Raw genomic sequence first — 17,967 nt, 5'->3', positions numbered from 1 at the left:
AAAAAAAAAAGAGTAGAGGAGGAAAGAAGGGAGAGGAGCGATGATAGAAAATGGTCGGTGAAAATAAATAGAAAACCGTAAAGCAGAGGCAAGGAGGACATGGTTGCATGCAATAAAGTACTGCTTATAAAGAAAAAAAAAAACAACATTCAATGTAAAGTTATTCTCATTTAACATAAACATTTTCCCCCCTGAAGTATTTATTGCTAATTTACTGGCCTTGCTTTTGACACAGCATCACTCTGTAGCTCAGGATGACCTTACACTGAAGGCAATATTATTATTCAGCTTCTCCAATGCTAGCATCCTAGATATGAGCCACCAAGACCAGCCACTAGCTTCACTAAATTCTTAAGTACAAGTGACTCGTTTCTATCCCCCTCAGGTGACAATGGATTTCATTTATCATAATATCCATATGACTCTCTTAGTTGAGTGTGCATTTACATGTGTTATTTACAGAATACTTACCCGAGTAAGAATGAGACTTTTGGAAACTTTGGAAGAATGAAGTAATCCCAATGTGATCTTCAATTTTTCAAAGAGATCCCTCATTTCTCCACGCCGCCGTCGCTCATTGGCAGTATGTGTCCGACGGTAATATGCAAAGGCTTCTGTTTCTTTCTGGGGTTTATCACTCCAGCAATCATCTTTCAATTTTGGAGAAATTAAAGGAACCTGTCCAAAAACATTGTTTCCTCAGCATCTTTCACATGTACTTGCCCTCTTCCTCCACCCCAAATGATACACTTCTATTTCAGATATACTTTCTGTCTGAATGGTTATAATGTCCTCTCCGTTGTTCATTTTACCAACCTATCATTCCTCCAAATCTCTAACAACACCAACAGTATGAATTCTAATATATATTAAATCATACTGCTTCCCAGTTCAAGTTTTGATGATTCTCAAATGAGGAAGAAGCACTGGGAGTTAGGAAGGAAAGACCGGGAAAAGCTTATTTATATAATTTATCATCATTAAAATTAGTTTTCAGAACATAACAAAAAAAATCACAATCCTATGTGTGTGTATGTGTGTAAACATATATATATATATATATGACAGAGTTCTTCTATGTAATAACCCTGACTGTTGTGGAATTCACTTTGTAGACCAGGGTATTTCAAACTCACAGAGATGCCTGCCTCTGTCTCCCAAGTGCTGGGATAAAAGGCGTGCACCATCACCAGAGAAATAAAATATTTTAGGGCGACTATAGAAATGGCTCAGTGGGTAGGGTAGGGTAGGGTGCTTGCTGTGCAAGCATGAGGACCTGAGTTGACATCTCCAGCATCCACAGAAAAGCTAGGCAGTTGAGTGTGTGCCTCTATAGGCCCACCTAGCATTGGACAAGTGGAGACAGGTAGATTTGGGGCTTACAGTCAGTCAGCTAGCCTAGCTCCAAGAGTGAATTCCAGTTTTTATGAGAGACCTTATCTTAAAAGAAAGGTGGAGGACATTGGAGAGACACCTGATATCTACCTTTGGCCTCCATTTCGGGCAAGTATAGCACCCCTGCACATACACAAAAAGAGCTTTCACAATTTGGGGAAAAAACAATTGACATTATCTTATTTTTGTTTTTTGAGGTGGGGTTCCTCTGTGTAGCCCTGGCTGTCCTGGAACTCAACTCTGTAGACTAGACTGCCACAAATTCAGAGATCTGCCTGCCTCTTTCTCGTGAGTTCTGAGATTAAAGGTGTGTACCACCAAATAACTGTTTCCACTCTCTACTAAATAAACTTTCTATCCAGCCCTTTCTTAAAAAAAGAAAAATATTTATACTTAATTGTAGTGCTAATGGCAAGCAGATGACATACTGCATATGCGGAGCTCAGAAGACAGCTTTCGGGAATCAGTTCTCTCCTTCCAACTCATCGATCCTAGGGCTAAACTCAGATCATCGGGCTTGGGGCTGAGCCATCTCACCAGCTCCTTTGGTCATTTCTTTTTTTTTTTTTAATAATTATTTTTAAGATTTTATTTATTTATTATGTATACAGTATTCTCAGTATTCTGTCTGAATACTGTATGCCTTCAGGCCAGAAGAGGGCACCAGATCTCATTGCAGATGGTTTTGAGCCACCATGTGGTTGCTGGGAACTGAACTCAGGACCTTTGGAAGAGCAGGCAGTGCTCTTAACCATTGAGCCATCTCTCCAGCCCCTTTGGTCATTTCTAACTGTGAGAAATTCTTCAAACACATTACCCAACGCCACACTTTCTTGCATAAATTGCTCAGGCTTTTGAGTGGCATGGATTCTTTATCCCTGGTTCCTCCCAATCAATGTTAGCACCACACATTTCTTTCAGGGAGGTCTTTCTTGATTCTCAGCATACACTAAGGTCTCATTTGCTTTATTTATTCTATTTCAATTTTAAATTCCCTCATTTATTTATTCATTTGTTGTTTTTCGAGACAGAGCTTCTCTGGGTAGCTCTAGCTGTCCTGGAACTCGATCTATAGACCAGACTGACCTTGAAGTCAGAAAACAGCCTGCCTCTGCTAAGTGCCAGGATTAAAGGTGTGCACCACCACTGCCTGGCTTAAATTATTTTTTTTGAGATTTATTATTTTTTTTAATTATGGGCTTTGCATGGGCTTGAGTACAGGTGCCAGCAGGGGCCAGAATCATCAGATCCCCACTGAGTTGGAGTTACAAGTGGTTTCAAGCCTGACATGGGTGCTAGAACCCCAACTTAGATCCTCTGGAAACAGTACATGCTATTAACTGCTGAGTCAACTCATCAGTCCTAAAATGTATTTTTAGAAAGAAATTACCGACAATATATAAAGTTGTAAATACATGCCAAGTATATTGGATATACGCCCTTCACCTCTAGCAGGATCCTCAGGAATGACAATGTGTCACATGTTTATGTGTGGCTTCTTTTGATTCTTAAGTAATAATATAAGCTTATTTTTGCTGTTGCCAATGATTTTTGACTTTTTCCTATGCATAAAAGGATTTTGTTCACATTACTCTTGTGTATCTCAGCACTCTTTAAATACAGTTTCTAACTCTAGTTTTTCTATTCATTTTGAGCAACATGCATAACACATCTTGTCCCTTTGCTTTCAAAATGCTATTAATATCTGTATCTTTCTTGCTATTCTTCCTTTTGAACATGTTTTAAAAATTGTTATCAAGCCAGGCGTGGTAGCATTCCTTTAACCTTAGCACTCGGGGAGAGAGGAGGAAGGACCCCTGTGAGTTCAAGGCCAGCTGGGTCTACGAAAGTTTCCAGACAGCTAGAGACACACAGAGAAGCCCTGTCTCCAGGAGGAGTGGGGTAGGGATTGATAGTAAATCTTCCATATTTTAATCTTGGGTTAAAAATGTCTTAATTTATTTTTTATTTTTTTTTTGATTTTTCGAGACAGGGTTTCTCCGTAGCTTTTGGTTCCTGTCCTACCTGCCTCTGCCTCCCAAGTGCTGGGATTAAAGGTGTGCGCCACCACCGCGCGGCAAAATGTCTTAATTTTTAAATCTATTATTTTACTTAATATGTACTTTTTTTTTCAAATAAACAGATCTATTTTCATAAACTATATTCATTTAACTCCTCCAAATTTATTCTATCCTCTGAGAGGAGTAGAATTAAGAAAGGAAAAGAGCAGGTAGCATAATTTTGTAGAAGGGCCAAGTTACTTTTAATAAATTAAAAGTCCTTAAAAAATAAACTAACAGATCTTATGTTTTAATCATAAAACAAATGTTACCAATTTTATTAAACAATTATATTAAATACATTCTAAATACCTTTCGACTCTTTTCAGAAGCTTTTTCATCTGTAGAGATACGGCTATGACACCTAGATAAAGAAAGGAGTTTTAATGTTTCACTGAAATCCATTAACATCAATCTATTTCACATCTTTATGAAACTATACCATGGCAAAGTTACTAAATTACAACCATTTTTCTCCAAGGTATACTAGATAGCCACAATTTATTCAATATTACATTTTCTCCCTACTATCCAAATAGTTACTAAGATTACAAATGACTGTTTTTCATCCACTGTTTATTTATTGGCAGGGTCTCATCATGAAGTCCTGACTGTTCTACAAACTTTCAAAACCAGTATTTCATTTTTTTACTTATTATTTTAAAAAGGATCTCACTGTATAGCTCTGGTTGGTCTAGAACTAACTATATAGACCAGTCTAGCCTCAAATTCAAGAGATTGCCTGCCTCAACCTCTATCTCCCAGGGACTACCATAAAAACTAGTATTTAAACACAAGTGTACCAGTCTCTAAAGCATGTTACTCATATTCACATGCTACCTGCTAGCAAGTAAATTACTTCCTTATTTCAATGGCTCATCTAAACTACCCAGGAGGAAAGAAAAATCAGAATACAAACCAATAAACCCTAAGAAAATAATGGAAGTGGGTCTTTCCCCAGGGCTTTTAAATAAAGTATTTGGTTTCATTTCGGGTTCCAAACAATAACCCAAAGGTTTTAAGTATGACTTACTGCTGTTTGAAGGAGTATGTGTGAGTTGTTGTGGTCTTTTTGTAGGCAGTGTTAATTTCTTCTGAGAGCTCTTCTATAGTCTCAACATCCACCTGCTCATCATCCTCAATATAGTCTACATAGTTATTCTGAAATATATTATTAGAACAGTAAATAATGTATTGGGAGACACATACCTCAAATTTTCAAATGCAAGTTCCCTTAATAAATCAACTAGTTTCAAAGAAAGAGTTACCTAACCTGAACTTATAACCACACAAAGAGATTATGTCAGAAAGTTAACACAATTAGAGTTAACATCAACAACCATATTAAGTAATAGGTGTATATTAAACGGCTATCATTAACCTTAGGCTGGAGAGTCTCTAGAAGGCTCTATTTGATGTTTTGATATTATTTCTAGAGGATAGCATTCATGTGTGATGCATTAAGGCTTTGAATAAAATCTTAAGATCAAATATGATGAACCCCTCATCCCTCCAAACCCATAAAAGCCTGTTTTAAGGGGTGTTTTACAACTAATATCTGATCAAATGCCCATAAATCAACACACATTAATATAAGACAGACATGCAAATGGGATACAACTCCATAGAGTAAGAGCTTTTAAAGAACTTCAGTTTTCAAAAGTAATCCCAAGTGTAGTTCCCTATAATACTAGAACAGAGGCAACTGAGTAAAACTGAGCACCTGTCCCAGAAACTCATCCAATTCTTTTATAAACTTATATGCATGATGTGAGACAGACAGATATTTTCAAGTCCATCTTTAAAAGCAGTACTTACTACATCAGAAACTAAAAACGTATTATCATTATATATATTTGCACTGCCCTTCAGAGGCATAATTCAAAATAAGGTATCCCAATCACCTTATTAAAACGCTTACATTTATAATTTTGGAAAAATCATCGCCAAATTAAAGGCTCCATAAGACTAGTAGACACTAAATACAAGCTATCATTATGGTGCCCACTTCAATGTAAGCATAATTTAAGCAATATATGTTAAATTTAGACAATGTATATTATTATAATTACTCCTACGGAACAAAAACAAACAGAATCTAAAGTTACTAATGTAGGTTTGATTTCTAACACTTAACTGAAGGGTATGTGCCTATTTCATAGATTTATGACACATGTAGTTGAGGATAGCCTCAAATCAGCAATCCTCCTGCCTCTACCTCCTCACATATGATTATAGGCCTGCACCCCACATCCATCTACTTCAGATTTTAATTGCAGGCTTTGTAAATAGTATCCAATAATCTCAATAGAAGACAAAGCAGTTATTTCCTCATACCATTCAAACAGAAGTCTAGTAGTAAGTGTCAAGAAAATTTTGACATGGTACATGCATATAAATATGATACAGAATTTAGACTTAAGAGATCATTCACATGCTTTCTTTTAGGAATCAGTGTAAAAAATTTTTTTAAATATTTATTTATTTATTTATTATGTATACAATATTCTGTCTGTATGCCTGAAGGCCAGAAGAGGGCGCCAGACCTCATTACAGATGGTTGTGAGCCACCATGTGGTTGCTGGGAATTGAACTCAGGACCTTTGGAAGAGCAGGCAATGCTCTTAACCACTGAGCCATCTCTCCAGCCCCTCAGTGTAAAATTTTTGTCAGATTATTAGTATATCCAAGCAAGAGCCCCTGTAAGATGAAGGCATTCTACAGGTTCTGCAAAGTTAGTTCCACTGATAGCTACAGTCCTCGCTAATTTTAAAGTTGGACTGTTTTGTTTTTGTTTATTGATGCAATTACTTAGACTAACCAAAAAAGGAGACTGTAAAAATACAGTAGATTTGTAATAGAACCTTACAAATTCCATATTCTTGGATTTACATCCCTAAAAAAGACTAGCCTACAGAAAAAGTATAAGGCAAATACATATATAAATTATCCAATTTTAGAGCTATATAAGTCAAATTATTGAAGTACAGATACAACACAAGATTAAAATGTTTTAGAGGGTTGTTTTGGTTTTGTTTGTTTTGAGGGGACTGTTTCTGAGACAGGGACTCAAGGTTGACCAAGTCAGCCTCAAATTCAAGAGACCCTAATGTCTCTGACTCAAGAGATATGGGATCACAAGAGTGTGCCACCACACTCAGCTATCTTAGTTTAAAACACTACCTTTTTGTTGCAATTGATAAAGCAATTAGGTATTAACAAGGAAATACCAGTAGTTACAGGAACTAAATATATCTCAAGACAGAGTCTGAAATATAACTGGTGCAAAGGTTTCAATCATCTGATCCTGAAGAGAGTTAACCATTAAGTTTCCGGGCTTCCTGAAGCAGCTGTCTATGATAGTGGTCAGGAAACCAGAGCCCACAGCATATTTTGTAGTTTTACTGGAATACAGCCACATTCATTCACTCTCATGTCTGTGGTTGCTTTCATACTACCACAGCAATGGAGTCATTTAATCTGTAAAGCATAAAATATTTACCATCTGGCCCTTTTATAGGAAAAAACATAATGTCTTGCTCTATATCATGCCAGACCCTCAGTTACTTAATTCAGTTAATAGACTCCTAAATAGAAAACCTTTCAAAAAATGAAAAGAACTTGAATTAAAACATAAAACTATAATAAAATGTAAAGGACAATGATCAAAGTCTAGACTATATAAATTATAGCTATAACATACTTAACACTAGAAGATACAAAGCAATTTTCGGACAAAATTATATTGAAGTACTAGGTACTTTGACGTTTTTCTCCTAGAAAAAAATTTCCCTCTAAACTCCTTCTCTTCCATTTCTAAGATGCCCCCATTCATTGTTTCTTATTTTATCTGTTATCAGATAAGTGTCAACCACATCACAGACAATGTGACAGAAACTACAGGGACTTAAAAGATACAAGATGTCTTTTAAATTCACCTTGGTAAGCACTCTATACCATCTATACTCCAAAGGATCAAGCCACCTTTATAATAGCAACAAGCAAGACACGGTGCTGCCTTAAACACTAGCCATTTAATAATGATCTAAACTTAGGCAACCAAATTAATATATTAGGTATTAGTGATACTCTAGAAAAGCTACTATCTCTAATCATTTAAATCCATGAGGTTTCAGTCACAACAAAAATGGGCTCACCACCTTTTCTACATCAACTTCCTCACTCTGGTAGCCAGAAACAACATCCACAATCTCATCAATAGAATCATCGGTTTTCTCATTCTCATCTTCCTCATCCTCCTCTTCCAAATCCAAAACAGTCAAGTCAGCACTGCTTCTCCCACCCTTTGTCTCTTGCTTTGGTTTTATCTGTTCTCTTGGGAGTAGGAAATGACCCTGAAAACGTCTGTTCCCTCTTCTTCCTTTTGTAGCTCTCCTAGGAATGATAGAGAAGGCTGCAGAACTAGAAATGCTACTCCAAGAACTACCCTCAGGTTTTAAGATTCCATCACTCTCAGTAGTTCCGCTTTTCCCAAGGAAATCAGAGATGTCCCGGTCAGAATTTTCTTGACATGGCTTTGTTTCTGTAAAGAACTGCATGTTTGCCTCTTTCTTAGATTCTTGTGAATTTCCAATGTACTTCTGAGTTAAGGGGCCCTTCAAGTGTTTTCTCCATCTCTCTCTAAGACTGTCTTTTCCCAAAGAATCTTTACAATCCTTCTTGGCCTCTGCCTTTGAGTTAGATTGCTGTTCCTTAACTTGGGTCCCTAATAATTCAAATTTACTTTCTTCCTTAGTGATGAATAGAAATTCATCTGGGTCCTCTGGATTGTCGGATCCTTGCTGCTGTTCCATCTTCACCCCAGCGCGTCTTTGAGGCTGTGCTTTACCGGCATGCTGGACTGTCATCATATTGACCTTTTCAGAAATGCTCCTAACTTCCAAGAGAGTCTGTTTTTCCTTTGGATTGTTCTGACTCCTGTTCCCAGATCCTTCATCACCATCTTTGTCTTCATCTGTGTGAGACCCAGTGCTAGAAGAGTGTTCATAAGTTCTGGAATCTTCTATAAGGGTTTCTTCATCCAAAAGATGATCATCAAATGAATCATTCAAGTTATCTTCTGAGGCATTAATTCCTGAGTTTTGCTTAATTATATCAGTCTCAGTGTCTACAACTTCTTCTTTTGATGTTAGAGTTTTCTTAGTTTTCTCCTCTCTTTTGATGGAGTTTATTTCATCTTTCTGGTCTGCATTATGAGATTCCTTTTTTACCTGAAGGGAAGCAACATGCTGAAGAATGGAGCTAGAAACAGGCTTTTGTCCTGGGAGCTGCAATAAGGCAAAGCTACCTGACTGCAAAGGAATGAGACTAGCAGTTCCAACATGCTGCCCTCCAGTGCTCGGTGTTATTTTGCTTTCAGAGACTGTTTTACTTGCTAAGTTTTGAGGTTCAGGAGGAGAAATCCTCAGGGTCAGTGTACCAGCCTGAGAGACAAAATTAGATCCAGAGGAAAGCAACGAAGGTGCCTGAGTAATGACATTTACTGTCGGAGAAGACCCAACAGTCTGAATTACAGGATTCATGACAGAGAAGGCAGAGGATGAAGTAGAAGATGACGGGGTCTCAGAAGATTTGGAAGGAGCTGGTAGTCGGATTCCCACCACAGATCCTGGTAAGAAAAAAGAAAGAATTTAAATCACCACTGCTCATCTCATTGAGTCTTTTAACTGGGTATGATTCCCAGTTTAAGAGACTGAGAAAGAAAAAGTCTAGTATACCCAATGCACCACATGGTCAAGTGGTTCAAAAACAAAACCCATCAGAAAGATCTCTAACTTAATACCTGGGTTCCGAAACACCACAGGCTGTAAACTGGGCTGGGTATTAGAGCCTCGAATCTGATGTAAAGGTAAAAGTTGAACAATCTGCCCATTGGGGTGTCTGAATAGATTCATTCCACTTGGGCTCCTAACAGGTTGTAAGACCATCCGCTGTCCTGGAAGCTGTGGGTTTTGTACTGGTCTAAGAGTAGGAGAACCCTGTTGCACTGGAATCAACAACAATCGAGGTCCAGTACGTTTCACATTATTAGGAGAGATCTGTGGAGTAGTCACTGGAATTTGAGGGGTATTTTCTGAAAAACAGAAAAATGAGAAGCTACTATCAGAATTTATCTTTCAGAATACATGGGTAAAAATATGAGATTAGATCTAATAATACTGCAAGTAATGTCTAACTTGAAGTATAAAGTTATGAAATACTGTCCCTCTATAGTATACTATTCATAGTTAAGAATATAATTTGTTTTGTTTTTATATCTTTATGTTTTTGTTTTTATATCTTTATGTTTTATATCTTTATGTTTTTGTTTTTATATCTTTATGTAATCCTGACCATCCTGAAATTTGCTATGGAGAACAGGCTGGCCTCAAGCTCAAAAGGACACGCCTGCCTCTGCCTAAGAGCCAATTTAAGGTGTGCATCACCATACCTAGATCTTTATTATTATTATCATTTTAGAAATCACATTGCCAGTGATGGTGCATGCCTTTAATCCCAGCATTTGGGAAGCAGAGGCAGGTGATCTCTGTGAGTTCAAATCCAGTCTGCTCTACAGAGTGAGTTCCAAGATAGCCAGGGCTACACAGAATCCCTGCCTCAAAAAATAAAAAACAAAAACAAGACATTTCAAACCATTAATAGTAACAAATGAGATTTAATGTTTAGAAGAGCAATTCAGAAATACAACATGAGAAAAGATAGTATTTTAGGGTTCTGGGATAAAGAAATGGGTATAATGCTAACAGTAAGTATAAACAAAACTTATCTGATATTGCTAATAAATATCTCAAGTTTGCCATTTTATTGTCTGTGAAAATAGCACTATGTAACTTGAACAAAAACATGGACCTGAGAGCTAGAGAGACGGAACAGAGAATGCTACTCTTGCAAACGACAGTTCAGTTCCTGGCAACCATGTTAGGAAGCTCCAAAACTGCATGTAACTCCAACTCCAGGGAATTAAAAGCCTCTCCTAGCCTCCATTGACACAAGCATAAAGGTACACATACACCTTTTTAAAACATGCATGTAAATGGCTCATATTAAGAACACTGGCTGCTCTTCTATAGAACCCAGGTTCACATTTATGACAACTCACAACTGTCTGTATCTCCAGTCCCAGGGGAAACCAACATTCTCTTTTGACCTCCATGGGTACTGCACACATGTGGTGTATAGACACACGCAGGCAAAACACCCATACAAATAAAATAATTTTTAAAAATGCACCTGTTTGGGCATAGTGACACACATCTTTAATTCCAGGACTTGGAAGGTAGAAGCAGACAAACCTCCAGGAGTTCAAGGCCAGCCTTGTCTACATAAAGTTCCAGAACAGCCAGGGATACACAGTAAGACCCTCTCCTATGGGAAGTGGGCATCTAATATGATCTAAGAAACATACACATTAACTTTTCAGGTAATTAGTTTAAAGCCTAATTTACTACTTCATTCAGACAAAGAAACCTTTACTAACTTCTGAGTATGTGATTACTCAATTAAATGTGCCAAAGAAATAGGGGAAAAAGATGGAGGTAGAACAAATAAAAAGTCAGTTACAAAGTGTCTAAGCTGAGATTCCCTTTAAGAGCTGAGAATATATTCAATTTAGCTCTATTAATAAAAATTAAATTTCTTAATTTTACATTTCAAGTAGTATGTGAATACAGATTATCATTATTTTATGGAAAAATTCCATTTCAGTTTTAATCCTTTGATTAAATAAAAAAGTACACATCTTTTTTCCTGCAGTATTGAGATTTGAACCTAGAGTCACACACATGCTAAGAAAACGATGTATTGCTGACCTCTCCTTTTTGTGTGAAACAGGGCTGGAATTACAGGTATATACTTCTTTATCTAGCACTAAAGTACTAATTTGTCTTATTTTTTATTTTTGGTTTTGCTGTGAAATAATCCTTTTATATGCTGTAAAGATTTGTCACTCATATTGATTTAATAAAATGCTGATTGGCCAGTAGCCAGGCAAGAAGTATAGACAGAGCAACCAAACAAAGAATGATGGGATGAGGAAGGGCGGAGTCTAAGGAGTCGCCAGACAGACAAAGGAGTCAGACATACAAAATAGGACAAAGGTAAAAGATCGGGAGCAGCAAATAGATAAATAGAAATGGGTTAAGTTGTAAGAGCTAGTTAGTAAAAAGCCTGAGCCATTGGCTGAGCATTTTTAACTAGCTATATTAAGTCTCTGAGTCAATTATTTAGGAACTGCCGGTTAAAAAATAGGTACAGGACTGCAAAGTTGGCTCAGCAGACTACTCTTGCAGAGGATCTGGGTTCAATTCCTAGAACTCACATGACTTGTTGATTAGTTGGCTCAGCAGACTACTCTTGCAGAGGATCTGGGTTCAATTCCTAGAACTCACATAACTTGTTATCAACTATAACTCTGGTCCCAAAGTATTCAAAGCCTCTTCTGATCTTCTCAGGCACCAGGCACACATGTGGTACACATAGATACATACACACATGCATACACACATGCATGCATGCATACATACATACATACATACATACATACATACATACATACATGAAGGCAAAACACAATACATATAATTAGTCTTAAAAACAATTTAAATAATTGATATAAACAGCAACATTAATGTCCTCTATACTATCATTTACTTAACTAGGAAAAAATATCAGTAAGATAGAATTGCCGCTGAGCTGTTTCTCCTATACTCTTTCCTTACATTACTACTATTAATACTTACTTGTGTGTGTTTATGGTATGCATGCGCATATGTATGCAAAGGTCAGAGGATAACTTTGTGGAGTTGGCTTTCTCTTTCCACTTTTATATGGGGTTCCAACAAATGAACTCAGATTGCCAAGGTTGGACAACAAATGCAACCCACTACATTAATTCTTTGAGAGGACTCAAAAGAATTTATTTACATATTTTTAGCTAGTTGTAGGGGCTGGAGAGACAGCTTAGCACTTGTTGCATAAGACCTACATTCAGAGGATCCCACAGCCTCTTCTGTAGGCACTTCATGCATATGGTCCACTGACATACAAGGATACATAAAATAAACATACAAATAAAAATTTATTTAAAAACAATTACAGTAGATAAGTATGCCATTTTAAATTCATGTAACCTAAGCCAACTTAAATTTGGGGCTGGTGAGATGGCTCAGTGGTTAAGAGCACCACTGGCTTTTCTTCTAAAGGACCCAAGTTCAGTTCTGCATACCTACAAGGTGGTTCACAATAGTCTGTAAGCGGCACACACCCTTAATCCCAGCACTTGGGAGGCAGAGGCAGCCTGAGCTCTGATTTCAAGGCCAGCCTGGACTACAGAGCAAATTCCAGGATAATCAGGGCTACACAGAGAAACCCTGTGTAAAAAGAAAGCAACAGGTAGACAGACAGACAGACAGAGATAAAAATAAAGCAGACTGTAACAACTACTCCATACCTGGTCTCTGGCTCACTGGTGGGTTTCCATTAATTCCTGAGAGTATAATAGGTACAGAACTCAGTGATGAAGTTGGTGTGGTCACCATGGAGGAAGATGCAGCTGTGGTTACCATGACTATGGAGGTGGAGGCAGTGGAAGCAACAGGAAGAGTTATAGTTGGAGATGTTGCCAATGATTTAGGAAATGCAACTGAAGCCACAGAGCTAGTAGTAATCCCAGTAGTTTTTATAAGGTTCACAGTGGCTGTAGACTGGGTAGATGTTACAGGGGTAGTGTTGTTTGTTTCAGAGATCTCAACAACCCCAGGAGCAGAGGCAACAGAACAAGTAGCTTCTTTAGCTCCCGCATCAGAAATAGCAGTCATAGATGTCACAGCAGGAACATTTTCTAAAAGCATTTGAGAAGTAGTGACAGCAGCAGTCACAGTGCTGCACACCTGAACTGGCTCAGAAGAAACCACAGGTGTGACAACCATTACTGGAGAAGGCCTGATACTGAACTTCTGTGGCCCTGTCAGGGGTTGGGGTGTGCGAACTCCAGGTATCTTCTGCTGCAGGGCTCCAACTTTGCTCATCACAAACTGTGTGAACACACCGCCAGGAGAGGGCCGAGCCGCTGCAAATAAAAATTTCCAGGTCAAAAATGTTCACTTCTCTTACTGTGCCCCCTCTTACTAAATAGCTGTAATTATCAATATTAGTTGCACCCACTGGGTCCTTTTCTTTTTAATTTTTTGGTTTCTCAAGGCAGGGTTTCTCTGTAGCTTTGAAGCCTGTCCTGGGACTCGCTGTAGACCAGGCTGGCCTCAAATTCAGATTCTCCTGTCTCTGCCTTCTGAGTGCTAAGATTAAAAGCATGCTCCATCACTGCTCAACAACTATGCTTACCAATATTAGTTGGGCCCATTGGGCCACTTTCTTAACCCACCTACATGAGCCAATTTCTACCCACAAAAATCAAACACTTTCCTCAACCCAAAGCAAAGCTTTATAATTCTGATAAAAAAAATAAATAAAACTGAGTGTTCTGACTAAACCTTTTCAGGCTACAAAATATATCTAAATTCTTAGGACATTAGAGAGAGAGAGAGAGAGCTGGGTACAGCGGCACATGCATTTAATCCCAGCACTAGGGAAGCAGAGGCAGGTGGATCTCTGTGACTTTAAGGCCAGCCTGGTTTACAATAGTTACTTCCAGGGCAGCAAGGGCTACATAGAAATTAATTAAATCAAAATACACAAATTAAAAAAGTGCAGTCACTAACATTATGACCTAAAACATATGGAAAAAGAAAGGACAAGATTCCCATCACATACCCTTACTTCCCCATTTAAAATGTGTTTCTACCATTTCCTCCTTCAGCAGCTCCACCTCTACGGCTGTCCTTTTATGATAGTTAAGCACTACATATTTCTAGAATATAAACACATTTCTCAAAAGAGAAGAGTAGTACTATCTTTTATTATTCTTTTAAATTCTAATTAAAGCTGTACTACAGAGAGGCAAAAGTGGGTTCTTTTTAAAGCATTAACTCCCCATCCTCCAGCCTTCAGCCAGATAGTTCAACGTCCTGTTAGAAGAATAAAAATAAAGACTTTACTTTTAAAGACTTTACTTAACATTCCTAAAGATAACTGAAACAACATAGGAATTCCATAAACCAACTGCAGAGCTTTCAACTAAAACAAATCTTTCAAGAAGGCAATTAATTTAGTACAAACCATAGTACTAAAATGTTAGGCAAAGATTTCATATACAAGACAGGAATATACAGGAACACTTCATTATTTTGAAAATTATGATTTATAAGAGCCCTTTATTTTTAGCCTATACTAACTCATTCCACTAGCTCTTGCTAGTTTCTTAGATTTTTCAAGTACAAGGACTATGCATATGGTTGGTATTACAAAACATCAACCCTCATAGGAAGAAGAAAGAAAATACTTAAAAGCAAAGTCCTAAGTCTTTTCTATATTAATATAAAGTCTCAAAGTCTTTAACTTTAAAAGTGGAGTTCAAGTTATCAAATAACATAAACCATTAGAATTATTTTAAAAAATATTTAAGCAAGGGCATTAATAACAATGCCCAATTCTGTATTTCTCTACTTTTAAAATATTCATATTGTAATTATTGGCCAACACTAAATTACAGGCCTTTTCAAACCACTTACCAATTGGCCTTTTTGCTGGAACAAATGCCTTCGGATTCTTCCCAGAGCGATTTGTTGTTGGGCCAGAGGATGCCATTTTGGAATTGGATGTTGAAGGCAACAGGGTGCGTGGTTTCCTGGATGCAGCCACCTTGGCATTGGATGCTACCTTGGAGATGACAGTACTGAGGGTTGAGAGGTCCAGGACTGAGGGTCGCAACCTGCCTGTGATATAAGCAGCTAGCCTATTGGCTGGATGCAATGCCCCCATCTGTCCCAATAGCAACTTAGCCTGCGGGTAACTCTTACCATTAACCTGAAACAAGTGGCAAAGAGAAATTCTGTAAAGATAAAATTCTCTTGCTAATAACTCCTCTCCCTTGACAGGGGTTTCATTTTTATAAGGTGTTTTAAAGTCTATGTTTCAGATGTTAAAAGGGAAAGAAGTGAAGCTTTTCTATTCAGGATAATCCGAGTAATTAATTAGCTAGTTATCATCTGATACCTGGACTAGGCTCAGCTTCATTTATAGTTTGGAAATAGAGAATCTTATAAACTAAATGAGCTTTAACATTATAGGTATGTAGAAGACATAACTGTCCAACAATTCATCTGTTTTTCTTTAATAAGCAATTGTGGTTATTAATGAATCATAAGCAAAAAGCATAACTGTGAACCACAGAATCTCTCTAAGACCAGAGAGGCATAATAAGCCCTCAAGACAAGGGTCTTCTCAAGTATCCTTCATCTTAAAAAAGGACAATCTACTTTTGAAGTTATAGGACACTCAATGCTATAACCTAAGCTACTAAGTCACCCCAGTTTTAGTTGTTGTTTTCCCCTTAAGATCTTATTTATTTTCATGTTATTTATGTCAATATTTGCCTGTGTACCACGTACATGCCTGGTGTCACAGAAGTCAGAAGAGGATGTCAGATCCCCTGGGACTGGAGTTACAGACCATTGTGAGCCACCATCTAAATGCTGGGAATTGAAGAAGGGTCCTCTAAAGGAACAGCTAATGTTTACAATGACAAAACTGTATTTTCTAGCCCCGGTTTTTTTGGTTTTCCAAGGGGTAACTCTAGAGATACTGTCTTCATAATGTATATAGAACACGCTCAAAACAAAATGTTGGTATAAACGTAATTCTAGATGTAGTCATTAAGTGGCGAGAATAAAGAGAGCTAACAAATAAAGTATATATTTCTTGTGATGCGTGAGTTGATGACTGCCCATTTTAGGCAACAATGTAGAAAAAAACTGTGTGTGTGTGTGTGCGTGCGTGAGAGAGAGCGAGAGAGAGAGCGAGAGCGAGAGAGAGAGAGCGAGCATGCATATGTCCACGTGTGCATTTAGGGAAAATACAGAAGCCTCTCATGTTTCTTATGCTTTCTAGCTCATACTACTAGATAACATCTAGAGAACATAACCTTTTCTGTCTCCATCATCGTTTAAAAGTAAAAGGAGTAAGTCATCTACTCTTCAAATTAATAGGGAAATAGTAAAGAAACTATCTATAGCAACCCACTACGTAAGACAAAATTACTCTTTGCTACTTAATTACGATTATTCTCCGCAAGATCAGCAATCCCAATCCCTCAAATCTGATATCAAGAAGGGAGATTTTTTTTCCATCTAAAAGTAAGCCATACTAGTTTTTAGCTAGACAGAAAATCTCACACATACATAAGGATCATAGATAGTTTTACAATAATAGAAATGTACTTGCATTCTGACTACAACCCATCACATGAGGTCAGTTGTGGAATTTTCTATTTGCTGATGATCAAAAAGATTTAAAGTTTGGATAATTTCAAATTTCAGGTATGAGGATTAAGACTGCTCAACTTGTAATACAAACTGACTCATCTCATCATCCAGTTATAGAGTAACTTTCTTTTCTTTGGTTTTTTTTGTGAGATGGTTTCTCTGTGTAGCCCTGGCTGGCCTTGAACTCAGAGATCCGACTGCCTCTGCCACCCGAGTGCTGGGATTAGAGAGAGGTGTGTGTTACCATGCCCGGTGTATGGCTCACATGTAATTCAGAACTTCTCCCTCCAAAGAATTTTCTGTAAGCCAACTAACTTCCTAATTTACAAACAGTAAGGAGGTTATTTTTTTTTAATCCTCTAATAGTTCTACACAAAAAAATCCAAATAAAAAGGGGAGAAACTACAGCTCATTTAAAAAAAATTGTATGTGTGAATAACATCTTACTAAATTAAATTTTTTCTATGATACTAATGTAACTTGGTGGTAGAGTTCAAATCTGCGTAGGTTCAATCAATACTATCGTAAAACGACAAAAACAACAGCTCCCCTCCCTGTTAACTACAAATTTATACTACCTTTAATGGTTTGTTTTTTGTTGTTGTTTGTATTTTTCAAGACAGGGTTTCTCTGTTGTAGCCCTGGCTGTCTTGGAACGCACTCTGTAAGCCAGGCTGGCCTCAAACTCACAGAGACCCACCCGCCTCTGCCTCCTGAGTGCTACTAGTCTGGTTTATACTATCTAAAAGTCAACTTCTTATCTCTACTATTACTAGTAGTCTATATATTTCTGTTTTGGAAATTTTATGCCATTAAGATATTCTAAGACTCAAACTAAATGCCTATTATGCTTAGTTATCAAAGGATCACTAGAACCCAAGCTTATGAAAAGAAACTTTCTAGAATGAAATAAAAAGATAACCATACAATAATGTGAGGGTCTATACTTCTGTTTATGTAACAGCAGTTCACCTTATCTAACCTACACTTATCACAATAAATGTTTTATTATCCAGTTCCCAGAAAATTTGAAGAAATGTGATCTAAAGTTAATAAAGGGCTTTGTATGTATGTGTATATGTGTGTGCGTGTGTGTGTGTGTGTGTGTGTGTGTG

At 37.4% G+C, this 17,967-nt stretch overlaps 1 protein-coding gene across 7 annotated transcripts in view; it reads right to left on the bottom strand.

Annotated features, from left to right (window-relative positions):
- The window catches only part of Mga (MGA, MAX dimerization protein), a 124,878-nt gene that overhangs the window by 35,971 nt on the left and 70,940 nt on the right, over nt 1–17,967 (bottom strand). For 6 of the 7 annotated variants that reach the window (XM_026787703.1, XM_026787704.1, XM_026787705.1 and 3 more), the window contains exons 14-20: nt 15,101–15,395; nt 12,925–13,542; nt 9,259–9,549; nt 7,616–9,084; nt 4,489–4,616; nt 3,768–3,819; nt 472–678 (exon numbers count right to left, since the gene is read on the bottom strand). In XM_026787703.1, the coding sequence (XP_026643504.1) occupies nt 472–678; nt 3,768–3,819; nt 4,489–4,616; nt 7,616–9,084; nt 9,259–9,549; nt 12,925–13,542; nt 15,101–15,395 (3,060 nt within the window). The remainder of the gene's footprint in view (nt 1–471; nt 679–3,767; nt 3,820–4,488; nt 4,617–7,615; nt 9,085–9,258; nt 9,550–12,924; nt 13,543–15,100; nt 15,396–17,967) is intronic. The other variant, XM_005364288.2, reaches the window with a different exon arrangement.

This window comes from Microtus ochrogaster, assembly GCF_000317375.1.
Source record: "Microtus ochrogaster isolate Prairie Vole_2 chromosome 14 unlocalized genomic scaffold, MicOch1.0 chr14_random_1, whole genome shotgun sequence".
Lineage (NCBI taxonomy): Eukaryota > Metazoa > Chordata > Mammalia > Rodentia > Cricetidae > Microtus > Microtus ochrogaster.
Note: the sequence above shows the minus strand (reverse complement) of the source record. Positions and strands in the feature narration are given on the sequence as shown.